A 27,798-nucleotide genomic window follows, 5' to 3' on the forward strand; every position below is an offset into this window, starting at 1 on the left:
AGGGTGACAATATACAGCCTTGACGTACTCCTTTTCCTATTTGGAACCAGTCTGTTGTTCCATGTCCAATTCTAACTGTTGCTTCCTGACCTGCATACAGATTTCTCAAGAGGCAGGTCAGGTGGTTTGGTATTCCCATCTCTTTCAGTAGGTTACCTTTATTCAGGCAAGGAGGGGTGACAGTCGGCCTAAAGACCAGGCTGAGCATGGAGAGGGGATCAGGGAGGCTCCATATTTATAGGGAGGTTTGTGTAAGCGATAAGGCAAATGTTAATCAGGTGGGATGTTTTGGGTATTCTTTAGTTGACATGGCATTTGCAGTTGGGCAGGGGGTGATAAGTCTTCTGGGCAGGGGTAGGGGGTGGAAGGTTTCTGGACAGTGGGCGATAAGTCTCAAATAGATGCAACCGGCCTGGAGCATCAGGGCAGAACCTAAAGTTCTGTTTTGTTTTTTCAGAAGTTAGATGATTTAGCAAGGGCCTTTGAAACTGTTGTTTTCTTTTCCAGGCCCAAAAATCATAAAACTCCTTCATTCCAGACCCTGAAATCGTAAAAAAAAAAAAAAAAAAAAAAATGGGAGAAAGGGCACCATATCTCTCTGGCTACTTCCTGCTGGATAGGGGCGATGATTTTGGGTCTGGAATGGAGGATCGTCCTAGGGCCCAGGGTCTCCCTTTTCTGAGCTTGGGGTGAGGCTCTCGAGAAGAAGAATGGTCTTGACCTGATCTCGAGAGATGGCCCGAATCCATTCTTCGAGAAAACTTTGAAAGAGATTGGGGAGACAGGGTCCAAATAAGAGGAATAGAATAAGTACCAGTGGTCCCAGGGAAGGGAGCAACCAAGGGAGGACCTGTTGGAACAGGTTTTTGGGACTGTAAAGGTTTTATAACTCTTTTCTGTGGCATTCAATTCTGTCTCTAAGTTCTTTGACTCTTCCCTAGACTATGCCCATTTTATTAACAAAATAGCAGCAGTCCTCTCGTAGGAAAAGGCAGGTCCCTCCTTTCTGCGGTGAGAAGGTCCAGGGCTCGCCTATTTTGTAGGGCCACAGAAGCTAATGAGTTAATTTGTCTTTGAATTGAAATGAAGGGCTCCTCTACATGCTCCATGTCTTCATTAAGTTCTTGGGACAGCTTGTAGTAGAAATGGGCAGAGGTCAAGACACCTCCAATCCCAGTGCCTAGGGCTGCTGCTATGCCAGTCCCAATCAGGACGGGGGCTCTGACAGCTTGTCTTTTCCTGTGGGAAAGTTCCCCTTGAGGGTAGACTATTTGTTCTACCTCTTCTTCTTTGAGGAATGTTAGGCCCGGGGTCAGGAAGACCAAGATGCAAGGTCCAGGGGGGTCCAACGGGAGATATGAATATGCATAGGTCCCGCAGAGAATGAAGATTCCCAGATTGGTGCAATTATTTGTGCTGTTCCAGAGAACCCAAGTGGAACAGAAGGAGGGAGCGGACTCTGTACGACCAGTGTAGTTGGGACTAGAGAAGTTGATACAGGTTAGGTTTGAAGAGGCTGAGAGTAGGACATTGTCAGAGACTGGCCCAATGAGTTGTGTAGTTTTTTGTTGGGAAGGGGAGGTATAGTTGCCCTGTAACAGCCAGGTTGAAGGTAAAGGAATTGCTATGTGCCGTGAGGGAGACAGTGACATGCATGCTCAACACTGGGATGTGTGTTATGTGTACTGGAAGAATTGGAAGGAAGAGTTGAGAAGGCGGGTAAGGTGTTGGTTTCCAGAGGGAGGTTTTAGGACAGGCCGTAATTGGGAAAGAAGGTCCAGGCGTTCATAAGGCTCAGGGGTCGCCTGTAACCGGGAAATGATGTTCTTTATGACTTGTTCTTGTTTCTTTTCCCGATTTTGATCTAGTACCCCGCCCCCGTCTGAGTACCCCCAGTGGGTAATGGGATAGAAACATGTTTCTTCAATTTGGCTTATGGCAGGTACTCACGAAACTCCCTTTCTTTTGTACTTTAAGAATGAGTAGGGATTTGGACTTCCCGCCCCCGAGATTCATGGTGCATGGTTTTGGAGCTGTATTATAACATGAGGAACGTACATAGGAATAAATGTCAGAGCAGGGGCAGGGAGTAGCCAGAAGGCTGGGGAGTGCAGCAAGGATAAGGAACAGAGGAGTCATGGGGCTGATAGTTAGGCAGCGCAGAGGAAATAGCACCCTAGGAGTAGAACACAGCTACCTAGGAGTAGAACAGTAGCAATGCAGGCGATACCTACAGAAAGACGAAGGGCAGGTGGCCAGTCCTGAGGGGAGACAGTTACTAGGCCTATAGCAAGGATTAAGATTAAGAGTGCTATTATGATTAGAGACACAGGGAGGGGCCAGTCAGGGCGAGGGGAAAAAGGCCCCAAGTTGGTGGTTGTTTGAATCTGAGGAGGAACAGTGTTCATTAGGATGTAGAATGATGTAGAGAATGAGAGTAAATAAATCAGTTTTGCCTGGAGTCAGGTTGTAGAAGCTTCCCTGGAGCCACAGTTGAGACACCAGTGTAGTCAGGTCTTTGAAGGAGGTTCCTGTCGGGGCGCTGGTCCAGAGGTCTTGTAGTAGTTGGGTCAGGAACAGCTGTAGGTTGAAGAGTGTCCAGGTCATTCGGTGACTTCTTGGATGGTTGACAGAGGTTGTCGCCAGGTGAATTTTAAGGAGGTGGGTCCTGTGAGGGAGACCTGATAGGGGTCAGTTAAGGAGGGCAGCGCAGGATCGGAGGTGACCCATTTTAGGGGAGAGAGGTGTACCCAGGAGGTGACCTTCTCAAGTTTAGCTGTAGTTGGGGTAAGGAGGATGATTTTGAATGGTCCCTGCCACTTTGGGGTTAAGTCACCCTGGGGGTTATTAGACAGATAGGCCATGTCCCCGGTTTGTAAAGAGGGCAGGGAGGCTTGGGGTTCAGGGGCAGGCATACATCACCTCAGAGGGGCTCAGCCCCAGGGGCTTTCTGGGCAAAGCCCATATTCTGAGGAGAACTATTGGCAAAAGTTTAGTCCAATCTAGATGTACTTCAAGGGTTAGTTTGGTAAGGGTTTCTTTGATTATTCTATTCATCCTTTCTACCTTTCCTGAGGACTGGGGATGGTATGGAGTGTGAAATTTCCATTTACAGGGTATCTATAAGAATTGGACAAGTTTTTGGGTGACCTTGGATGTAAATTCCGGGCCATTATCAGACTGTAGGGATGAAGGCAGGCCAAACCTGGGGATAATTTCTGTGAGGAGGATTCGGGCCACAGTGTGGGCTCTTTGGTTTGTAGAGGGAAATGCTTCAACCCATCCCGAAAAGGTGTCCACAAGGACCAGGAGGTATCTGACTCTCTGGACCGGGGCATATGAGTAGAGTCTGTCTGCCAATCCTGTGCTGGGAGGCTGCCTCGCACTTGATGGGTTGGAAAGGATGTCGGTTTAAGGTTGGAATTGGGGTTAGTACGTTGACATGTCTGACAGGAGTGGGTAAGGTTATCTAAATATTGTTGGTCACCATTGGATATGGGGAAGTGGTTACGGAGGAACTGTTGGAGTGTCTTGGATGAGGGATGAAAAAGTGAGTGTAGATAAGAGAGAATTCCTCTGGTGGTGGGAGGGTCGAGTGGAGTCAGAGCTCAGATGACAGGGGACTGGAGGGAAGGCTGGGACAGTGCTATCTCCTTTCCTTCTGGTCTGCAGCACTGTTGTAGTCTGATATGAGACTTCCCTTGTGATGTCCCCTACAGTGGAGGATGGTGGCTTTGTTTGGTAAGAGTGCTGCCTCTAGAAGTTTGTGGATCAAGTCTGAATTAATAATGGGGGATCCCTTTTGGGTTAGGAAACCTCTTTCTCTCCATATTAGGATGTTTGAGTGAAGTATGTTATAGGCATATTTGGAGTCTGTATGGATGTTAACCCTTAGATTTTTAGCCAGGGTCAAAGCTCTGGTGAGAGCTATCAGTTCTACCTGTTGGGAGGTGGTGCGAGGTGGCAGAGGTGAAGCTTCAATTGTGTGGGTTTCATGATTGTGACAAAGGTCACCCTGGATGATGGCATATCCTGCTGCAAAGGGTGGGGATTTGTGAGAGCTGCCACCAACGAACCAGTGTGGGGTGTCTGGGTCTAGGATGGGCTGATCTGTTTAATGTTGGAAGGGGTTTTGGGTAAGATCTACTGTGAGGCTGCAGCTATGTAGGAGGGAGTCTGTTGCAGAGGACATGGGTAATAAGCTGGTGGGGTTAGGGGGAGAGCAGGGGGAGAATGAGAGCTGAGGGTCGAGGAGAAAGGCATGTAGGACCTGTACCCTGGAAGGGGGAAGGGAGAGGAAAGCCTGATGTGATAGTAAGTCTCAGAAGGTGTGTGGAGAACAGACTGTTAAAGGGGCATGTCTAGAGAGTTTATCAGTTTCGGGTACGAGGGCTGCGATAGCAGCCATGGCCTGTATACCAAGGCCAGCCCTTGGTCACCATGTCAAGCTGTTTTGATAGACAGGCTATGGAAGCTCAGGTGTCTCCGGCCCGCTGACACAGAAGTCCCAGGGCCTGTCCTTGGTTGGAATGTGCAAAGAGAAAGAATGGTCTGGTGTGATCTGTCAGGTGGAGAGTTGGCACTCGGAGGAGGCTCTGGGTGAGCTGGCGAAGAGGATTGGCCAGTGAGGAGGGATTAAAGAGGGGCTCACCCAGACATCCTTTAGTTGCCTCATAGAGTGGCTTTGCAAGGAAGGAGAAGTTAGGGATCCAGATATGGAAAAAGTTGAGGAGGCTGAGGATAGACAGGAGCTCCCTTTTTTTTTTTTTTTTTTTTTTGGAAGTGGACAGTTAATCAAGGCCTGGATTCTATCTGGGGGAATAGTTCTTTGTTGGTGGGATATGGAGAGCCCCAGGTAGATGATGTTTGTCTGGGCTATTTGGGCCTTAGATTGGGATACCCGATAACCCCAGGATCTCAGGGCCCCAAGGAGTTTGGCAGTATGTTGGAGGCAGAGTTTTCGGGTTGGGCTACAAAGGAGGAGGTCATCTACTATTGGAGGAGATGACTTGGGGCTAGGTCTAGTGTCTGTAGGTCCTTTTGTAAAGCCTGTCCAAAAAAGTGAGGCCTGTCTCTGAACCCCCGGGGGAGAACTGTCCATGTTAGTTGAGTCTCAGGGTCTTGCCAGGTGAAGGCGAAAAAGGGTTGGGAGAGGGGGTGGAGAGGGATGGTGAAAAAGGCATCTTTGAGATCTGATACCATGAAGTGGGTTGCAGTCAGGGGTATGGTAGATAGAAGAGTGTAAGGGTTAGGGACTACTGGGAATGTCGATGTGATGGCCTCTTTGGCTTTTCGCAGATCCTGGACCAGTCTCCAAGAGTTTGGTCCCTTCTTTACTGCCAGAATAGGGGTGTTGTGTGGTGAATGGGTAGGAATTAGGATAGAGACTTGAAGAAGACGGTCTGTGATAGGCTTAAGTCCATTTTGGGCCTCTGGGGTGAGAGAGTACTGTTGTTGAGTGATTATAGTCGAGGGGTCTTTTAGGGTAATGTGGACTGGGGGATGATGTTTGGCTATGGATGGGTGATCAGTGTCCCAGACTTGGGGGTCTAAGGCAGGTAGATCCAAGGGAAGGTCAGGGGTGAGGATAGGGACCGTCCAGGTGCCATCTGAATGCAAAATATAGAGACTGTATCGAGGGCGGGGGGTATGGTAATAAAGACCCCCAATTTGGATAACAAATATCTCCCTAGGAGTGCCATCGGGCACTGAGGCATTATGAGGAATGAATGTATAAGGGTCGATTTTCCAAATTGACAGAATAATGGAGGGCTGGTTTTTGGCCTTAGGGGAACTCCAGAGACCCCCCTTGATTGTGAGTTCTGAGTCTTGAGTTGGGCCAGAGTAGGAAATTAAGAGAAAGTGGCTCCAGTGTCTACTATAAAAGAGATCTTTTTTCTGGCCAGTACCCCATCTACCCTAAGTTCCGAGCTCGTGTTTGGGACAGGGCCAGGGGGCTGGAACCCGGGCCCCGTCATTGGAACAACCCTTGTAGGGTTGGGCTGGGGTTCTGGGGAGAAGTGGGGATTTCCCCAGAGGCACCAGGGCATCCCTGCGGACATTCCACTCTCCAGGTCTGGGAGGTGGGGACAATCCATCTTCCAGTGTCCCCACTGGCCACAGGTTGGGCATAGTTTTGTGGGGGGCCATGGGTTTGGGCATGCCTTTGCCCAGTGTCCTGACTGGTTGCATAGGAAGCAGGGTCTGAGTGGGGGGGCAGGTCTTAAGCCCCGTTCTGGGATGACTTGGGCCAGGCTGATTTCTTCCCTTAATTGCTGCTGCCAAAAAGGCATATTTAGCTTTTCTCTCACGTTCTTTTTCTCTCTTAGCTTCCTCCTCTCTATTATCGAACACCTTGAAGGCTACTTTTAGAAGGTGTCTTTGGAAGGTCTCAGGGCCCTTTTTTAGTTGCTGAAGCTTGTGTCTGATCTCAGGGGCGGACAGGCTGATGAATTGAAGGTGAAGGTAGAGTAACCAGCAGGGATGGTGATATCTAGGTTGGTATACTTCTGGACTGCCTCTGTGAGGCATGCCAAGAATAAGGCTGGATTTTCATCTGCCCCTTGGGTGATTTCTCTGACTTTATCATAAATGACATGGATATGAGTATTTTTCTGCATTCCTTCTAGAATACAGGTAATCATATGATTGAGGTTCCTGATACCTGGGTCACCGGGCTGGTAAGTCCAGTGGGGATCTAACTGAGGAACCGCCTCATCAGCAACTGGGCTATCCTGGTCTTGGTTATGTAAATGATCAGCATGGGCTTTTACCGCTTGCCAGATAAGGTCTTTTTTGTCAGGGGTGAGAGTAGCATTTAGGATATAATATACGTGAGGTTATAATATCCATGTGAGGATATAATATACGTGAGGATATAATATCCATGTGAGGTTATAGGCCTGGGAGAGTCTCAGGAATTCTTTTCGGTATCTGGTAGGATTTTCAGAAAATGATCCCAACTTTGCTTCTCTCTGGCTCATATCTGACAATGAAAATGGCACATGGACTCGGGCAGGGCCCTCTGGTCCTGCCACCTCTCTCAGGGGAAACATGTGTTGGGTACCTGACCCTGTGGCAGGGGGCGAAGGAAGCGGGGAGGGGGAGTCGGGGAGATGGGGTAGCGGGTTTGAGGGGGAGTCAGGAGAGGTTTCCAGGCCAGTAGGTGAGTTGGATGAAGGGGAAGGAGAGGGTTGGCAGGGTGGCGGGTAGGGAGGGGGCTGGGTAGGGAGGGGGCTCCTCAGCGGGGTCGATCTCCAGGGGGTGCGGAAGGTCTGGGTCTGCGGTTACCTGAGAAAGAAGAGCCCTTTTGCTTGGGAGGCAAGGTGCATAGAAGGACCTCATGGGTGGAGCAGTCCTTGCATAGGGAGGGCCTGCTCAGAAGGGCCCAAAAGGCTTGGGCATAGGGGACCTCCGACCACTTGCCGTTCCATTTAAGGAAGTCTGTGAGATTTTGAAGAATGTTAAAGTCAAATGTGCTGACTTCAGGCCAGCGATCTTGATTGTCTAATTGGTATTGAGGCCAAATCTGTGTACAGAGTTGTTTTAAACAGTTAGCTTTGAGTTCAGTGAGTGAGAGTGGTTTGAGATTTTTGAGAACACAAGTCAGAAAGGAATCTTTTGGGACAGATTGGCCAGACCCCATAATTGAAAGGCAAGCAGAGGCTCCTATTGAGGGCTCGAGTCGTCACCCGTAGTCTCAATAGGAGTTATGAAAAAAGAGCTCTGTGTCGAGGTGGAGCGTCCCCCACCATCACCTACAGTGTGGCCTTGGGCCGGGGGTCCCCGGGATCCGGAGAGGACTGGGTTCTAGGGAGCCTCTAGAACACCGTCCGGATCTTACCTTAATCTAGGGGCCAGCTTGAGTGGAGTGTTGCATGTAGAGCAGTCGAATGACAAGAGTTCCCTGTTCCGGAGGTCATCAGAGAGAGAGAGAGGGAGAGGGAGTAGAGCCGAGGCCTGGGGGTATACAAAGCACCAATAAAGCCTTAGCACAAGGCTTGCACCTCTCAGGCACTGGGCGCCCCGAGGGAAACTTGAGCCCTGGCAGAAAAGTGAGCTCGGAGGATGTTCATGCTCCCAGACTCCAGGAAAAGGGAAAACAAGGAGAGTGAGGGAGAGCGAGAGTGAGACGAGTGCCTCGCCCCTTCCCGGCACCAAGAATGTAAGGTATAGTTTGGGCCGAGGCAGAAAGAGGAAAGACCGCCTCAACAGAAGTAGGTTACCTTTATTCAGACAAGGAGGGGTGACAGTCGGCCTAAAGACCAGGCTGAGAGATCAGGGAGGCTCCATATTTATAGGGAGGTTTGTGTAAGCGATAAGGCAAATGTTAATCAGGAGGGATGTTTTGGGTATTCTTGAGTTGAGATGGCATTTGTAGTTGGGCAGGGGGTGATAAGTCTTCTGGGCAGGTGTAGGGGGTGGAAGGTTTCTGGACAGTGGGTGATAAGTCTCAAATAGATGCAACCGGCCTGGAGCATCAGGGCAGGACCTAAAGTTCCCTTTTGTTTTCTCCGAAGTTAGATGATTAGGCAAGGGCCTTTGAAACTGTTGTTTTCTTTTCTAGGCCCAAAAGGCTCCTTCAAACTTTAACGTAATTCTTTTAGGCTATAATAATTTTCATGTACTGCACAACTTTTTGTGTGTGTAATCATTCATTTTCTTGAATAGATTTTACTATAGAAGCTTGAAATCAAGCTTCAAACTCATTTGTCATTATCAAGTGAGTGTTTTTCCCTTTACTTCCTTTTGGCATCTCTTTTCTTAGAATAATTTTGAATTTTCAAAATTAGATAGTTAAGGAAAGCTTTGTTTTGAAGAATTCAACCTAATTAATGTCTGCATTAGCATGGCTTATCTTGATATGGCTGGCAAAATGTAAAATTTCTACACCTAAGTTTTTAGGTTTCTCTTTATAATGATAATTTAATAAGCTAGCATTTATTGAGTACTTATTCCATGCCAAGTGCTATTCCTAATTCCTTGTATGTATGAAAACACTTAAGCTCATAGTAGTCGTAGTTGGCTGGAAGTATTCAGTTGACCAAAAAGTTCCTTAGGGTTTCAAAAACCCAAAGGAACTTTTTTGCCAAACCAGTATTAAAATGCTTGTTTCACAGGTGAGAAAGCTAAGAAGCAGAGACATTAATAATTTACCCCAGGCCTCAGGGCTGGAAAGTGGAGGCTGGAACCCATGCAGACTGGCTCCAGAATCTTAACTGTTGATCACTCTAATGCTTAAATTAGCTGATACAGCCCACAGAAAGGAGACAAGCTGACCATTTAATGTAGATTGCTGAGAAATACAACAGGAGGGAAGAATGGAAATTGTGCTCCCTGCTCCATTGGAGACCGTTTTCCCAAGGGAAACATATGCAAATTTAAGAAACTTTTTTCCTTTAGTCAGAAAATAGGTCCACAAGGAGACAGAAGAAGATTAAGACTGTGTGTATCATGTCACTGAAACACCACTGTAACCCCAGTGCTTGGCACAGGCTTGCCGCAAGCTCCAGTTGCTCAGTAAACAGAGTTAATTTTGTTAGTGCTACATGATCTGATTTGGTGAAAGCTCTTTTAAGTAAACTCTACATATAGGAATTTTGTATGACATTTATTTCCAGGAAGACTAGCACACTTGAAATACCCTACATATCACCCAACAATAATCGCTACTGTAAGCAGTTCAAATTTTCTTTTAAAAATCGCTCTTAAACATCCTTTCTCTTCTAAAAGGAAATTAAATACTCAGTAAGTAACCCTTCTTATAGAGAAGCTGGGTGTTTTCCCTCAACCAGGGAACATTGCTTTTCCTTGCATCCCCTGAGGGACCTTTGTTTTAGAACTGACACCATGGATCACTTAGCATCTTGACCACATTTATTTACAACTTTGCTCTTCACCGGAGGAGGGAAGTGTTCTTTTGTATTCTGAAGCATGCATTTTGATAAGGGTGTATATCATAATTAAATTTCACATCTCAAATTAAGACTGCATCCCTGACTGTAATGAGATACTAGCAAAAGTGCTTTATTAATGCTGTGCTGTGCTGTGCTTAGTCACTCAGGACTGTAGCCCTGAGTGACCAGGGCTCCTGAGTGACACCAGGCTCCTCTGCCCTTGGGGATTCTCCAGGCAAGAATACTGGAGTGGGTTGCCATGCCCTCCTCCAGGGGATCTTCCCAACCCAAGGATCGAACCCAGGTCTCCCATATTGCAAGTGGATTCTTTACCACCTGAGCCATCAGGGAAGCCCAAGAACACTAGAGTGGGTAGCCTATCCTTTCTCCAGGGGATCTTCCTGACTCAGGAATCAAACCAGCGTCTCTTGCATTGCAGGCAAATTCTTTACTGATTGAACTACCAGGGAAGTTCCTTTTATACCTGCGAACAATTAACATAAATAGGAACATAAAAGGTTCCAAAATTACCCAAGTCTTGGAAAGACTATTTTTCAAAAATTTCCCTTTAGGAAGGGATCCTACCCCTACCGTCTTCAAAAAAAGGTTCAGTTTGAACAAGCCCTATTTGTGTAATCAGGATTTATCCATCACATAAAAATAAAAAAAAATTAAAGTCACATTATTTACTGGAGAGGATGTGAAGAAAAAGGAACCCTCCTACACTCTTGATGAGAATGTCCATAGTGGCTCAGTATGGAGGTTCCCTAAAAAACTAAAAATAAAACTACCATATGATCCAGCAATCCCACTTCTGGGCATATGCCCAGAGAAAACCATTATTCAGAAAGAGTCATGCATCCCAATGTTCATAGCAGCACTATTTATAATATCCAAAACAGATACAACCTAAATGTCTATTGACAGATGAATGGGTAAAGAAGATGTGGTATATAATGGAATATTACTCAGTCATAAAAAAGAAATAATACCATTTGCAGCAACATAGATGGACCTAGAACTATCATATTGAGTGAAATAAGTCAGAGAAAAACAAATATCATACAATATCACTTGTATACAAATGAACTTATTTACAAAACAAAAACAGACTCACAGACATAGAAAACAAACATAGTTACCACAAGCAAAAAAGGGGTTGGGAGGAGACATAAATTGAGAGTTTGGGATTAACATATATACATCACTGTATATAAAATGGATAAACTACATAGGGAACAATATTCAGTATCTTATAATAACCTATCATGGAAAAGTATCTGAAAAAGAATATATATACATACATGTATGTGTGTGTGTGTGTGTGTGTATATAGCTGAATCACTTTGCTATATACCTGAAACTAACACAACTTTGTAAATCAGCTATACTTCAACAACAATATAATAAGGAAAACAGTCACATTATTATAATGAACAATAATGTACACAAAATTTTATATGTTAACACATTGAGTGTTAGAATTCAAATAAGAGAGCTGTAAAGACACACACATATCAAACACTTGTGAATTAGCCATATGAAAAGTACCTGTGTAAACAAGTATCTACATCTATATATATGTCATATCTACACAAGTTACGTATTTCTCAGTATGTCATCATTTGCTCTTTCTTATTTGCTTACATTAGGAATCTGGTAAGAGCTAGACTCTGTGGTTACCCACTATTCTTACCACAATAAAATTGGAAAAATACTTTCAATAAAAAATTAAGTCTCATTATCATGAATTAATCAAACCATATGATGTAACAGATATAAGGCAAACCAATGAAAAAGTGAACTAAGAAATACATTTTAAAAAACTAGAAAAATAATCTAGAATGAAAACTGAAGGTGATATAGAAGCAGTAGCATTCCTGACCACAGCACTAAAAATATTTTAAAATCAGAGCTTCTTAGCAACCTGGATCCTAAAGGTGATAGAGAGATAAGGGGAAGCAGTGCTCAAGAGCCAGTGTTTATTTATTGGAAACTATCTTGCTCAGATGCATAATGGACAGTTCTAAGCACAAGTGAAAAATTAATTTGGTCTTACAAAAGAACTACACTTAGCTGACAAGTGAGTCAAATCTAGTTCCTATCAGATTCCTAGTGAAAGTGAATAAGAAAGAGCAAATGACAAAATACTGGGAAATATGTATCTTGTATAGATATGAAATGTGTATAGATATGTGTATTTGTTTATACAAGTACTTTTCATATGTCCAATTTACAAGTATGTTTGAGCTGTGTGTATGTCTTTATATCTCTATAATTTGAATTCAAACACAATGAAGATATGGATAGCATTACTGTCTGTGTGAGAGGTAAATATATAAAAGCCCCCATTTTACATTTTCTGCAGATATTGAAAAACATGTTTATGTTTTGTCTAGGGTTTTGTGTGTGTCTGTCTCTTTTTGTGTGTTTGAGTCTATTTTTCTAATATAAAGTCTTGCTTCAAAAAAAAAAAAAAAAAAACCCAGTTCATTCCTGTATTCTGCCTGCTTGCTGTTGTTTGCCAGGAGTCTGCAGCTATGTTAAATTATATAAAGATGAACATTAGAGCAACTTCAAAACCCATCTTTCCTCTGTTTTTTGCTTACCATATAAAGCTGCAAGGAAACATTCTGTCATTAATTTTCTATACATACCTAACTCTGCAGAACTTTGAGAATAAGCAGCATCTCCCAGAGTGGTTGTGTGTGTAACTAGAGAATATTAGTTGAAGCAGTTCATCAGTGATAAAGCCTTACCTGCATGTGAGGCATTGTTCGCATTAGCATTGCTCTAACGCAGTAGAATGGTATCTAGGACTGAAAAAAACCAGTCATGTCGTTAAGGAATGGAATGGAAATTAATAGCTATTAAAACACTTATAGCTGAGTTTTGGGAACTTTACCAGAAGTTTCACATTGTTTGTCTTACTACTTAATAGCATTTGTAGGGAATACTGCTGGAACTCTTAAAAGAGACCAAATAATTTGTGGTGGTTACAAAGGTAGCTCCATAGAAGATTAGCTATCATACCTTTTCATTTGAGAACGAATCATATTGCCAGTGCAGACCATTGCCCTCTAAAATTGTGTTGGTTTGGTCAGGTACTTTACTTACTGATGGGTAGCCTATTATGGAACTGTCAGAACTCAACAAATGCCAGAAGTTCTATATTGCATGCAAAATCATGGTCTTACTATATTACATAGAAATGACAGTGTTGTGAATTTGGTGGTATTCATGAACTCCGTTGTCTTTATAATCATTGTCTGTTCATTACAATGTACTAACTCTGCAGACAGTTTTCAGTGACATGTAGATCGTTTTTAACTTGCCCCTGAAACCCACCTATTGTGGCAGGAAGTAGACCTTGGATCTTTATCTACTAAGTTGACATTTTCTCTATCTGATGATTTTCATCCCTACCTGTCAAATAAAGTAAGTGTTATCATATGTTTATATCCCAGTGAGCTGCCATTGAAGGATTTCATGAAAAAATATAAGGGAACTATAAGGGAAACATCCACCAAAACCTTCTCTAGATTAAGTATATGGATGGGGAGTCTATAGAGCAGGCAGTGGATGGTGCCATCTGCTTTTAAAGGATAACACAGAATGTGAATTAAAGAGGGGTTGGGGGCAGGTAGGAAAGGGGATTATTATGACTCTTATCCATTCATTCACTTGCTAAGTTGCAGAACTGTTACTAGTATGATGTACTCTCTCCTTGTCCCATCAGAGAGAAAATACAGAAGGAAATAACTGTAATGTAAAGCAATGTGCACTATATCATGACAATGCAGATGGAGGTTCTGGAGGAAAAAAAAAATCACACTTATGTTTGGATTATTAGCTCATCAACTAATAACATATTTAAATATTTGTAAAGGTATAAATATTGGGGCTTCCCTGGTGGTTCAGTGGTGAAGAATCTGCCTGCCAATGCAGGAAACGCAGGTTTGATCCATGGGTCAGGAAGATCCCCTGGAGAAGGAAATGGCAACCCACTCCAGTATTCTTGGCTGGGAAATCTCATGGACCAAGGAGCCTGGTGGGCTACGGTTCATGGAGGTTGCAAAAGAGTTGAACATGACTTAGTCACTAAACAACAGCAAGGATATAAAACACCAACCAGGTTAGGACCCAGCCTTATCAGATCTGCTGAATGTCAGTGCTGTTAGGACTAAATTACAGAGATTTGCTGTGCATTGATTTACTTTAAGATAAGAAGAGTACAGAAGTTAGATATTGAGTTCTGTTCTCTCACTCTATGAGAGACTTTAGAGGGTCCACTTAGTAACTTACTAGGCAGAGCATACTGGCACTGTTTCCAGAGTGTTCAGTGAACCAAGAATGAGGCTGCAGTCAGAAAGCGGATGCAGTGGGTTTCCTGTGTGCAGAAACCTCTGAATCTGAGTCTTGCACACTGCCACCAGAGGTCAGGGCCTGGAGGAGAGGGCAGTCTCTCCCAGGAAGGAAGTGTTGTATTACCTGAGGAAGCACAGGAACCAAAATCCTGTCCTCTCTTCCTGAGAGCAGCTCACTGCTGGCTGAATAGGGTTTGAAGGGAGGACCTCAGAAATGCTCTGCCTACGCAAAGGTATGTGTGAGTGCTCTCAGCTTTAAACCAGTCATTTTAGAAGGTCAGAGAAGGATGACTTTGTTCTATTTTCCAAATCCAGATGAGCCCTGCAGTTCTGTTGGCTGCTACCTCCAGAAAGGGAATGTTTTCTGGGAGTGCCCAGGAGGGAGTGACTCTGTTAAAATACTAATCTGAATAGAGGATGTAAAAAAAGACTTTCTGTGCATGTTCATTATTTGTCTGTGATTTTCTGTAGGTGCGGCTGCCGTGATTCTATATAGAGGCACTCCCAGAAATAGATTCAAACATAGTGATTTTAAGTCTGTTTTCATGTCCAGTGGCCATTTGAATATGTCATTGGTGGTTTTTTTTTTTTTTTTAGTGCATTCACAGGAAATCATTTGTCATATTTGTCAATTTGTCATTTGTCATATTTGTCTATCTTTTCCATATTACCTTCTCTTGCCCCAAACTGACAGTTTGTGCACAGCTAGGGTAATGATCGTGATTAAGTCACATGCTTATGTTTTTATCACCACTGTGCTCTGGGTTTCAGAGACTGGTATGCATTTCCTTAGATTCTCCTAACCATTCTCTTAAAAGTTTGCTTAAATGCCTTTGTTTTTCTTTAACATGTTATTTCAAGTCCTCTAGGCTCCACTGAAATGTGGAGGGAAATGGATAAGTTTTTGGTTTTTTTGTTTTAAGTTTTTGTCAGACAAGTCAAAATAACTTTATTATTGAGGGGTTGGCCTATGCTTTTCAATGGAAGGAACAAAGACCTAAAAAGATCTGAGGCATGTGAGTAACCTCTTTGTTTTTAATGGCATGCAGCAGATGGAATTCATTATTGACTTTTAAAAATGAAATTGTTCTGCATTATTATTTTATTTTTTCTTTTCAAAAGAAGTAAATACTATTACCAGGTTAGTTTTTCCTCAATCACAAACAATGTGTAACAATATCAGAGTGCTGTGGAATATGCCCTTTCAAATTAGTGATAAATTTATGAACATAATGCCCAGTTAAAAGGTTGAATGTTTTTCTTTTTATTTGGTTAATTTCAAAAGCAATTATTTCACAATACAGGGTAAATTATGTAATATCTTTGCAGAAAAAGAAATGTTTTTAATTAGAAATAAACAATCTAATTTCATTTTTCCAATTCAGCACACAGATTCAGTGCTGGTAATCATAATATCAATAATATGCAAAATGCCCAAGTTAGATATTTAGATGATTGGCTTTAGCCCAAACAACTTTTCATTTTAATCACAGAATCTAAAACTTTTAAGTCATCAAACAGGTTGATAACCAGTCATGTTGCTGCTGCTGCTAAGTCACATCAGTCGTGTCCTACTCTGTGCGACCCCATAGACGGCAGCCCACCAGGCTTCCCCGTCCCTGGGATTCTCCAGGCAAGAGCACTGGAGTGGGTTGCCATTTCCTTCTCCAATGCAGGAAAGTGAAAAGTGAAAGTGAAGTCCCTCAGTCGTGTCCGACTCTTAGCGACCCCATGGACTGCAGCCTACCAGGCTCCTCGGTCCATGGGATTTTCTAGGCAAGAGTACTGGAGTGGCTTGCCATTGCCTTCTCCAGATAACCAGTCATAGCAAAATGTAATTTCCAAGCAACACCCAGTGTTTAAACAATTACATTCAGCTCAAATTTGAGAGGTATCCAAAGTGTCTAAGTCTTCAATCTTTGAGATTTAAAAAATATACAAGAATGGAAAAACCTTTGGACTATAGATGTTACAAAAGTGTGTGAAGCCCTTTTTCAAAGCTGTTGTTTTTAAGAATCATTTCACATACAGCCCAGCAATTATATTTTATAAGATTAGGAGATCCATGCGCACAGGATTCTGGCCACTCCTGAATTTCAGTGAAGCTCTAGGTTGGGTTGGACCCCGCCTTCCATTCCTCCTACCTGTCCTCCAAGCCATCCTCCCCTCCCCCAGTTGCTTCCTCTTCTTTATTCCTCTCTTCCTCCCTCCTATATATCATATCCCCCTGGCAGTTGCACACCCAGGCATCTTTGTTGCACAAGCAGATTTGTTTTCTCCAACCAGTGGCCATCACTGTAAGACTGAAAGACAGCAATTAATATTTTATACGTAGCACTTAAGCCTCTTCGCCTAGATTACGCATTTTGCTTCTTTATACCCATCCAAAGGCACTTAATAAATGTTTATTGATTGTCTAGTTAGATTGTATTATGACTGATTTTGAGAATTTCCATACCCTCTGCTGTTACCAGCACTATATTTCCTGGCTTCTAAGACATACCTTTTTTCACATTTTAACTTTTTAAAATCTGAAAGTGCCTTATGATTAGTGGTGTGTCGTGGTTTAATTGACAGGAGTTTGCCTTTTTCTCTCTCAGTGGTGCATCTTATAATCAATACAATCTTGATGAAATATGTGAGTAAAAACTTTAAATACATTACTTGTATTATATGCTAAATGCTATGCATTTCACATTTAAACTCTGTAATAGTATTCTCTTTCTGTTATGTTGCTTATCCATGACTAACTTGGGTCACTTCTCACTACTTTCCTCCACTCTAATTCCTTTGCACTGTGATTCTACTTGTTCTTGGACCAACTGCCTTGACTGAAAACCTCTGGAAGATACTCCCAAAATTTTATTAGTAAGATAATTACCAATATTTAACAGTACTGATGTGGTTCAAGTTATGGTTCTACTCATTTAAACTATATGTACTTAGTGATTAATTATTGTTCTCAGAGTTTCAAATTACATATTCAAAGAATAGAAATCATGAATAAGTTCTTCATCATGAGATTGTTAGGACAATTTGTAAAAAAATATTGGACCAGTAAAATATTGAATTGAAATGTGTATGACAGTATACGCTTGATAAACTATGAAGTACTGTTCAACTATCAACTGTGGCATCAACATTAAAAATCAGACTACTGGAGGAAAGAAAAAGAAATTATAAAATTTATCCCAAATTAAAGAGAGTAAATTCTGCATTTTAATTATCACTGGAAATGATGATGTGGCCCATTAACTCATTGACTAAATTGTAAGAAGAACTGTGAAATCTCTCTTCAGAGAACTTCCAGCTTTCGAGTCCAAAGCTGTCTTGAATCCCAGTGCTGAATGCATGCCAGTCTCTGAAAGCTTGTATCCTTTATTGAATTAGCAGAAAGAACCAAAGCCCACAGCACCTCTGTGGCATTAAAAATAAAAGATGGTACTTAGATTCCCCAATTCCTTTCCTATCTTTGTTCCTTCCATTTAAGAGTCATATCGATCTGTAAATTACAGTAAGACTTTGAAAAAATAACATAAGGGTGTTTAACAGTGTATTTCGGAATCATTATATGACAAAGTTTTGTCTAACGGAGGAAACATGGTGGAATGGAGTGGTGGGGAGATGGCCAGAAATTATTGTTTTTTCTGTGTTTGAATTGATTGCTTGGTCTGGTTGAAACAACCAAAACTTATTGTCTATTTATTGGGTCCCCAATGTTATTTATTTACCAAGCCCTGTTATACATAAAGACTTAAACAGAATTGGCACATGAACATACATTTTAGTAGAGTCTTACTTCCCACAGAAAGTCATGGTGTAAGTTAATGCCCACTGGGAAAAAATTCTGTAAGTAATAATACTCCCTGGTCCCAGATATTCACAAAAGAGAAATGATGCAAAAATTGATTGAATCAAATCAGATAAGTCACATAGTTATTTCCATCATCAGGACCCTTTTTCTGCCATCAAGATTTCAGATATTTTCAGCTTGAAATTTCATCTTACAATTTGCCAATGAAAAATGAATTCTACAGAAAAACATAGAAACCAAAAGTGCTTTTTAAAAAAAGCTGGTTAGGATATTTGTATGTATTTGAGCATTCTTTAATACTTACATTTCATTGTATTGGCTTTCACAGTTTCAAGAAAATAAAATAACAATCAAAAATAAATGTCATTGCTGTATCTTCAAAATACAGGATACTTCCACGTCAGTTAAAATAGTATTGTTGAATATAAATCTCATAGCTATAGTAAGTATAAAACACAATTTTTGGGGCAAGAGAAATATGCTTTGTGCATGCGTTGCTTTTGAAGATAGGGATACTTTCAAGAGCTAGAGTAAAAAAGACAAATACTATATTAAAGGCGTGTGCAGGTGAAAAGGGGAATTGAAGGAGAGGGAATTGTGGTCATTTGAAAATCCTGTTTATCTTCTACACTTAAGCTTCCAATGGAGAGTCTGTCATTATCTCATTTCAGTCACTTTATTTTCAAAAGCCAAAAGTTTTCTACTGTGAACATTTTCTCATCTAATAATATATTGGGGGTATCGCAACTTATTAATAGTTAACAGTTAACACTTATATTGGATGGACTTAATATTAAGTACTATACTAAGTGGTTTACCCATATTAATTCATTAACATCTTAACACATTTTAGCAAAGTTATATAAATCATGCATTGAGCATGTATTAACTCCTGGAAGTTCATGGAAGCACCATTTTTCTAGTTGTTCAGACCAGAGACACTGCTGCATTTTTAAGACTCTTCTTTTTCCTCTTCTACTTTGATCATCCCTGAGATTCAGCTGGCTCTATTCTCAAAATGAATCCAGAATCTGCCCAGCACTTAGCCACCTGTGCTGCTCCCTTCTGGGTCCAAATACCTTAATCTTTCAGCTGCGTTATGGCAACGGCCTCCTGACTGGTCCCCCTGCCTCTGCTGCTTTCTGCACCACCCCTCTACCCGTCAGCTTTCAGGAAGGCAGGTGGAGGTACGCGATACCAGGAATCTCATTGTGTGAATCTCATTGTCTCTCTCCTATGCCCAAACCTCTTCAGGGGCTCCTCTCTCTCAGAGTGAAAGCCAAGCTGAAGTTCTCATCATGGTGCACAGTCTTAACTGGTCATCCCCACCTGAGCGCTCGCGCGCGCACACACACACAGCGCATTTCCTTCAGTGCCGCTGCATTCCAGCTACCTTCGCTGTTCCTTGAACCCACCAGACATGCTCGTTTCTTTCACACGGCTTTTTCAATTGCTGTTCCCTCTGTCTTGGAGATTCCCAGGTGGCTCAGTGGTAAAGAATCCACCTGCCAATGCAAGAAAGGTGGAAGATGCAGGTTGATCCCTGGGTCAGAAAGATTACCTGGAAGACAAAATGGCAACCCACTCCAGTGGAAAATCCCACAGATTAAGGAGCCTGGCAGGGTACAGTCTACAGAGTGTCAAAGAGTTGGACATGTCTGAGCCTTGGAGGCTCTTCCTATAGAGGCTTATATAGCCAGCTCCCTCATGTTCTTTAGCCTTTTTTCAGGAGTTATAACTTTTCAATGTGACTCCCTGGCCACCTTATCTAAAACTTAAAACCCTCCAGCCCCGCCACATTTCATACCTGTCTTCTCTGTTTTTTTTTTTTTTTTTTCCTCCTTAGCACTTATCAGTAACAAATATGTGTATTGATATTTATCTTGCTAACTGGAATGCAAACCCTGTGAAGAAGAATTTTTTTGTCTTTTTTTTTTTCATGTTCTTTCTTTTATACCAAGAACAGAGTCTAGTGTGTAATAATATATCCTCAAATATTTGTTGACTGTATCCTCAGATATCAACCCTGTTCATTAGGTATAATTATTACCCCCATATTATAAACAGGAAGTGAAATCGCAGAATGATTAAGAAAATGCCTGAAGTCAAGCAAGCTAAGGGTCAGAATCGGGATTCAAATCCAAGACTTGATTTTGGAGTCTATGTTCAGACCACTCCTTGTTTAAATCACTGAGTAGATCAATTGGAAAAATAGGACTATATATAGATTCAAGTACTCTCTGGGATTTTCTGCAATTTGTTTTTCTTCCAGTTAAGGGGAAAATTGATAGTTGCCTGACCTGGCACGGCCAGACATAACAAAGCCTCTTTCCTCCATCTCTCTTTGACTTTTTTTTTTTTCTAAAAAGAAGGTGTGAGTTTTTAACATGGAAAAGTGTACAAACAAATGACTCCAATCCCACTCATGTTTATGTTCTAGTAGTAATAATAAAGTAACATATGGGCAATGTTAAAAGAAAAAAGCAACACTCTAGAAAAATACAAAATGAAAGCATTTATTGAATGTCTACTGTGTTCTATAATAAATAAGTGCTAGAGCTCTGTATTTGGTAAGACAAGTAGAATTTAATGAGGACAGACATATATGCAGACAGTTATGCATTTCGTAGAGTGTCACAGTTGGGTTATGTCTACTTCTGAATTGGAATTTAGATGAAACAGCAAATAGAGATCTGCTGACAGCTGAAAGCGGGGCCTTGGAGAGTTGTGGGGCAGGTGTGTAAATTGTGAGTGCATGCATGTATGCTAAGTCACTCCAGTCGTGTCGAACTCTTTGCAACCTCATGGACTGTAGCTCATCAGCCCCTTCTGTCCATGGGATTCTCCAGGCAAGAATACTGGCGTGGGTTGCTGTGTTCCCCTCCAGGGGATCTTCCAGACCCAGGGATCGAACACTCATCACTTCCATCCCCTGCCTTGGCAGGCGAGGTCTTTATCACTAGCGCCACCTGGGAGTGAAAGGGGATTAAATATCTCAAGAGTCAGGAAACACTTTATGAAAGAGGAGGTTGGGGAATGCCAGCAGTAAATGTGACACGTCACAGTTTTGCTTTAGATGACTGGACTAAGTGAGAGAGACTACTTTAAAACAGCCTTACATATGCTGCTAAATAGAAATTACAGACAAATAAAGTTATCTGAAGGTTGTGTAAATACATATTGAATTTAATTAGTAAAAGGATATCATGACTTATCTAAATGCATCATTTGGAAAATTAGCAATTGCACATCCTTCCCTACCCACCTTGCTCCTCTGGGAAGTCAGGTTTCCAGCTGATCATTTCTTTGATTTGACAAGGTCACTGTGAACTTCTGACTATCATCCAAAGTGTTGGCAGTCCCATCTAGCTTAGTGACAGACTGCTAAGTTGTCACTCATCGCATCTAGCTTAGTGACAAACTGCTAAGTGGTTACTCAGGTTGTCCGTAAAAAGGACACTATGCCCTTCCATGGTGGTGATTTCTCCATAAACAAGTGAAAAGCAGGTATGATATTTAAATAGTGTTAGGAAGAAAATATTAATAATAGGAAAAATATAGAGTCATGTGATCACATGAGACTGTAGTAGGGTGGGGCAGCAGTGGGATTAGCTTGGATAATGATGGGGAGCATCTCTGAGAAGGTGTCATTAGAGTTGAAACCCATATGATGAGAAGCCATACATTAACCAGGTAGAGATTTTAAATATAAAGGTTGGAAGATGAAAACAAACTTGGTTTGTTCACAGAACGGAAAAAGTACAACTGGACAAAGTAGTAATAGTCCAGGATGAGGTCTCAGAGTCAGCCAGTGACATAATGTACACTCATAATTGATGTTCATTTATGCCTAAGAGCATTGGAATTGTTTTTCTTCTTTAAGTGTGTCTCAAGTATAAATCTACTGCTATTTCTATCAGTAGTAGAAAATAACTGGAATTTTCTCTGCACTGCATCATTTGTAAAAACCTTTACATGCATTCTCATTTTACTTAAAACTCCTTAACATCCTCATAAAGTGTGTGTGTGTTTGTCGCTCAGTTGTGTCTGACTCTTAGCGACCCCATGAGGTGCAGCCCACCAGGCTCCTCTGTCCATGGGATTTCCCAGGCAAGAATACTAGAGTGGGTTGCTATTTCCTTCTTCAGAGGATCTTCCCGACGCAGGGATCAAACCCAGATCTCCTACATTGCAGGCAGACTCTACCATCTGAGCCCTGAGGGAAACTTCATGAAGTAGGCAGGACTAACTTTATTTCTATTTTACAGAGAAGGAAACTGTGGTATAAAAATGTTGCATAACATAAGGCCTACAAAGCAGCCCTTCCCCCAGTTACACAGATATAGGTCATATGATTCCCCATGCATCATAAAAGTTGTCCAAGAGTCAAATCTGTCTTTTAACCTAGAGTTAAAATGAACTTGGGGCTTTGGTATATAACTAAAGGCTGCTTGCTCATTGCTGAAAAAAGAGGAACAAAGGAATTCCTACAATGAATCAAAGAAAAGGTAATCTCAGTTTGCTCTAATAGCCTCTGTGTGTGTGTGTGTGTGTGTGTGTGTGTGTGTGTGTGTATGTGTTTTATAGCATAAGTTCTTTCAAGGCAAAAAAGAATTTTAAAAATGGAAAAAAAACAAAACAAAACAGGGCTTTCCATGTGGCTCAGATGGTAAAGAATCTGCCTGAAATGCAATCTGGGCATATTAGAAATATCTCAGGGCTGGAGCTATTAAGCTTGCTTATTAGAGGCAAGTCAGGGTTGTACACTTAACCTCATATTCTTTTTTTTAATTTTTAAAATTAAGTTATCATTTAAGTTATCATGTAGACGTATGATATTTATTGTCTTGGTCTATTAGCTAAGAAAACCCTTTTCACTTTTGTGGATTTATTGTATTTTTAAGTAGTATTTCCTGTTTCTTGCTTATTATATTTATATTTTTATTTGTATTTCTACAAATGTCATTCTCTGTAAGACATGGCCTTGATGAAGTTTGGTGACTTTTCTCTTTTAATTCAGTCCTTTTTCATATTTTTTAGTTTATTTATTTCTCCTTTGGTCTTTGGCTTCTTAACATCTTATCTGTGTGGATGATTAACTCTTAACGATATATTTTTTTTACTTTAAAAGCATCTCACTTTTCTTAGTTTTTAAAAAATCCTACGTGTTTTTTAAGCTTCAGATAAATATTTCATTTAGGGATGGCTTTTTTCCCTATACTTTCTCTTTCAAGTCTTAAAGCTGATTTCCTGATTTAACATCATACATTTTTGTAATAATCATAACAACCACCACTAAATCTTAAACTTGAAGAAACTATCTCCAGATTATTATTCACTATTGTTGAGATACTTTTTCTCAGTTTCAAAACTATTAGATAAATAGTCCATAGTTTAATTTACTCCATAATGTAATTCTTCAAGACATTTACAGTTTCTAGTTTTAAATATATAAATATTTAAAGTCAATTTGTAATATATATAATAATACATTTTAGTTGCAGCTTAATTTTTAATGTACTCTGTAGCTTAAGGGATAGCACATATATTTTATCATTTCAAAATTGCAAATCCTGAAAAACAAAAAATGCCCAGACCCTTATTTTCCTCAAGGTCTTGACTCTTTTTTTTCTATACAGTTAACCTTTCAAGTCAGCAACCACATTTATCTTAAGGTACATGTACATGTTATGCAAACAATTGAAATTGTGGCAACTCGGAGAAAACATGTCTTGTTAATAAAAACTGGATCAGAGCACAAGCAGAAAGGGAAGACTTCAGGATAGAAAAGGTGGTATTTCAAAACTTGGTTTCTCATACATTTCTCAAAGAATATATTCAGACACTGGTCCATAATCAAGATAAGCAGTCCTTATGAACTAGCTTCGGTTTTGTGGAGAGAAGACTGGCCATCAACATGTTTTAATCTTCCCTTACTTTCCTTTGTCTTTCAAAGCATATATTTTACCGTTGATAATTTTAAGCAAAAATAGTGAAAAGGGACTGCTGTTCCCAGCAGGAACATTAAATGTAGAAAATAGGCTTTTTGAAATAGAAAAAATAAAACATTAGGTATGTGATGGTAAATCAATATAAAGTGAGATATTCTGTTTATATTTCGTATCACTTTTCCTACTGTGGATGATTTACTACTATTGAATCAATACAGGAAACTAATAATGATAACATAACCAACATATGACGATGACAAAAATGATAAAGCCAGCAAACTACCCAAGTGTTTTTAGAGCTTCTTGTCTACTTTTCCCTGCAGTCAAGGAACAATCGCACTGATACTTGGTTCTTCCAGTACCAGCAAGGGACTTACTTGCTGTCTTTTCAGAGGTGATTAAGCTTCATGCCACTTGCTAACAAAGACGACCAATTTGAAAAGAATGCTGGTGCAATTCATAGCTGAAAACGTTAGCTGTAAGGCAAGTCCTAAAGCTTCTGTCATGACAGGATGTAGGAAGAGGTACAGATTGGAGGGGCAGGGGATCTGCCAGCTATTTTTTTCTGAAGCATTTGGAATTTCCCATACTACTATATCTCAGAGTACTTGATTACAAGGAATTCCTAACTGGACTTCTAACCTTCTTTTCTTTCTTCATGCCCTTTCAATCCATTATCCACACTGCCATCTTAATGATCTTTCTGAAACGTATTAATGGAACTGATTGGTTCTCTCTTTTAAAAATCCTCTTAAGATTTACCATTGCCTGCTACATATATTCCAAGTCCTTATGTTACACACACTGTCTTTTATGGTTTGGAACCTACCTTCCTAGCATCTCCTGTGCTCTATATCCTCAGTCCTCTTTGTATTGACCTGATTTTAAGAATGCCTGTCCACTGGATTGTTGCAAGACTTCACTGAGAAACTATATATAGATTACTCAATAATAGCCAGTATTTACTGAACACTTACCATCTTACAAGGTGCCAAAGACTGGGCTGAGTCTTTATGTGTATTTTCTCATTTAATCTTCATACAATCTTCTGAGGTATAGACCCTTTTATCTATAATCTCCATTCTCTAAATGAAGAAACAGATTTTGAGAGGTCAGCCAACTTGCCCAAGGTCACACCTAAAGCCAGAAATGGAGTTGTAATTTTATCTAGCCAACTTCCAAACTGATGCCTTTATAGACTTTACTGCTGCCTGGCACACTGCCTGGTGTACAATTCGGCTTGATTAAATATTCATTAAAACAAACATTACTATAAAACTTACAGTGTCTAGAAAATGACCTTTTTTTCTTGCCTCCATGGTGCAGCAAGGTTAACTGATAAAGCACTTTTTGGCCTCTTTTAAGATGCTCCTATCTCCTCTATGCTGTCTTCTTTCACTTCACACTCACAGACCTGTAGTGTGCTAATTGTTTAAGTATCTAGTGCCTTTCATCTGTGAGCTCTTCGTCTCACGCCACATCTTCACTGTCTTTGTGTCCTTGGAGCAGAGCAGTTCAGCAATTGTGAACGAATGGAAGCAGTGAAGCAAGCTCTGAAGAGAATTTTGAAATATGTGGGGTTTTCCCCTTTCTCAAAAATGAGGAATTCCTCCTTCCATTTAATGTGTAAGTGCATTAACATTCTGAATAACACTCAACTGGATCATTATGAGAGAGCAGAATCAGACTTACGAGGTTGGAGTGGGAAAAGGGAAGATGAACCCTTCTTTTTCTTCAGTCCCCTTTTCCCTACACATGAAAAAGAAGCAAATGATAACATTTAGAAATGGTGAAAAGAACTATAAATTCTCTTTAAAAAGAAATAGTTATGCTTCACACCAAGTTGACTAAGATTCAAGTCTTAGCTTTTCTGCCCTTACCCTTTTCACATTTTCTAAACACAAGTTACTTACCTGTTGGCTCAGACGGTAAAGAATCTGCCTGTAATGCAGGAGACCCGGGTTCAATCCCTGGGTCAGGAAGATCCCCTGGAGAAAGGAATGGCAATCCACTCCAATACTCTTGCCTAGAGAATTCCATGGACAAAGGAGCCTGGTGGGCTGCAGTCCATGTGGTCGCAAAGAGTTGGACACAACTGAGTGAGTAACACACTCAGACAAACACAGTTATACCTTCTTTCACAGTGTTTCTCAAAGGTTAGTGAATTAGAAGTGTTAGTCACACAGTTGTGCCTGACTGTTTGCGACCCCATGGACTATAGCCTGCCAGGCTCCTCTGTCCATGGAATTCTCCAGGCAAGAGTACTGGAGTGGGTTGCCATTCCCTTCTGCAGGGGATCTTCTCTATGCAGAGATGGAACCCAGGTCTCCTGCATTGCAGGCAGATGCTTTACTGTCTGAGCATTAGGGAAGTCTGAAACACCACTAACTTTTAAGATCTGAGAACTTGAGGGAAATCAACTGATGGGCACATGGTCACAGAGTGAGTCAGTGAAAGTTCCGGGAATAAATCTGCTCATCTGACTGCTAGTTCAGGGTTCTACACTTCCAGCTACATGCCCCTAAAGGAGTGATAAATCTTGAAGATGGTACAGTTGGGGCAAGAAATCACTGTCATTGCCACTGCCCATATTCTGTTTCCCCTGCTTAGTAGAATAATAATTTTAAACTCATAAATGGGAATATTCTATTGATTAGCATGTACTATTATGCCAAGGATACCAACAAAGAAATATGTCTAAAATTTACATTATCCCCTAAAATATAGAGAACCAACATATATCAGAACACAAGCATTTCTTAAGTTATAAAACAAATATTCATTATTTTGTGTGAAGAAGAGGTTAAACATTATTTTTGATAAACTGCTTTCCTTTTTCTTTTTAACTTGTGTGGCAAGATCCTCCATCCCTAGGTGATATTCAACAACTATAAGGTTTAAAACAGATTTGTTACTCTGGAGGAATATAGTAATAATTTCCCTTAGTCATTGTACATTAATACAGTCTGATATATCTACATTACAATCCCATATCTTAAGAGGGTGAAACCCCTGCTTCTGTCTATTAATTGATAGGTAACCCTTAATATCCCACCCACTTGACCTTCTCTGTTTTCTCTTTGTATTGGGAAGTAGTGCCATATGTTTCTCTGTAGAGATAAAAGTCAGCTAATACCTGGCTTTGGTTCCTTACACTGCTACCTGGCAGGTATGCAACCCCTCATTTCTTCATCTGCAACATGGGGATAATATTACTCACCTTCCCCACAAGGTTCTCACCAAGATGAATGACATATGTCTAAACACAGGCTTAAATTGTAGAATCCCAGAACTGAAAAGGACCTTCCCAAGGTGAGTCTACTTCACCATGGTAAGGAATACATGGGAAGTGCTCTGCCCAAGTGCTAGGCCCTTAAATCCATTTCTCACTTCCACTGTATAATCATAAGAGATTTGATTTAGGTCATATCTGAATGGTCTAGTGGTTTTCCCTACTTTCTTCAATTTAAGTCTGAATTTGGTAATAAGGAGTTCATGATCTGAGCCACAGTCAGCTCCTAGTCTTGTTTTTGTTGACTGTATAGAGCTTCTCCATCTTTGGCTACAAAGAATATAATCCATCTGATTTCGGTGTTGACCATCTGGTGATGTCCATGTGTAGAGTGTTCTCTTGTGTTGTTGGAAGAGGGTGTTTGCTATGACCAGTGCATTTTCTGGGCAAAACTCTATTAGTCTTTGCCCTGCTTCATTCCGTATTCCAAGGCCAAATTTGCCTGTTACTCCAGGTGTTTCTTGACTTCCTACTTTTG

At 41.1% G+C, this 27,798-nt stretch overlaps 1 protein-coding gene and 1 long non-coding RNA gene across 10 annotated transcripts in view; one reads left to right on the plus strand and one right to left on the minus strand.

Moving 5' to 3' along the window:
- The window catches only part of OXR1 (oxidation resistance 1), a 543,504-nt gene that overhangs the window by 377,585 nt on the left and 138,121 nt on the right, over nt 1-27,798 (plus strand). Inside the window, exon 1 of one of the 8 annotated variants that reach the window (XM_006076805.4) lies at nt 14,463-14,496. The exons of 5 other annotated variants lie outside the window; for them this stretch is intronic. In XM_006076805.4, coding sequence (XP_006076867.3) covers nt 14,478-14,496 — 19 coding nt within the window. In that variant the 5' untranslated portion in view covers nt 14,463-14,477. Of the gene's footprint in view, nt 1-14,462; nt 14,497-22,462; nt 22,586-27,798 lie in introns of those variants that run through there. 2 more of the 8 variants (XM_025265169.3, XM_025265170.3) reach the window with 2 other exon arrangements.
- LOC112579140 lies at nt 12,655-26,272 on the minus strand. 2 transcript variants are annotated; one of them, XR_006544876.2, is made up of 3 exons: nt 25,721-26,272; nt 25,006-25,113; nt 12,655-12,715 (listed from the first exon to the last, which is right to left on the minus strand). It is a non-coding gene; the product is annotated as an uncharacterized LOC112579140 (long non-coding RNA). The 2 variants fall into 2 exon arrangements; XR_003103575.3 differs by lacking the exon at nt 12,655-12,715 and adding an exon at nt 21,000-21,046.

This window comes from Bubalus bubalis, chromosome 15 (assembly GCF_019923935.1).
Source record: "Bubalus bubalis isolate 160015118507 breed Murrah chromosome 15, NDDB_SH_1, whole genome shotgun sequence".
Taxonomy (NCBI): Eukaryota; Metazoa; Chordata; class Mammalia; order Artiodactyla; family Bovidae; genus Bubalus; species Bubalus bubalis.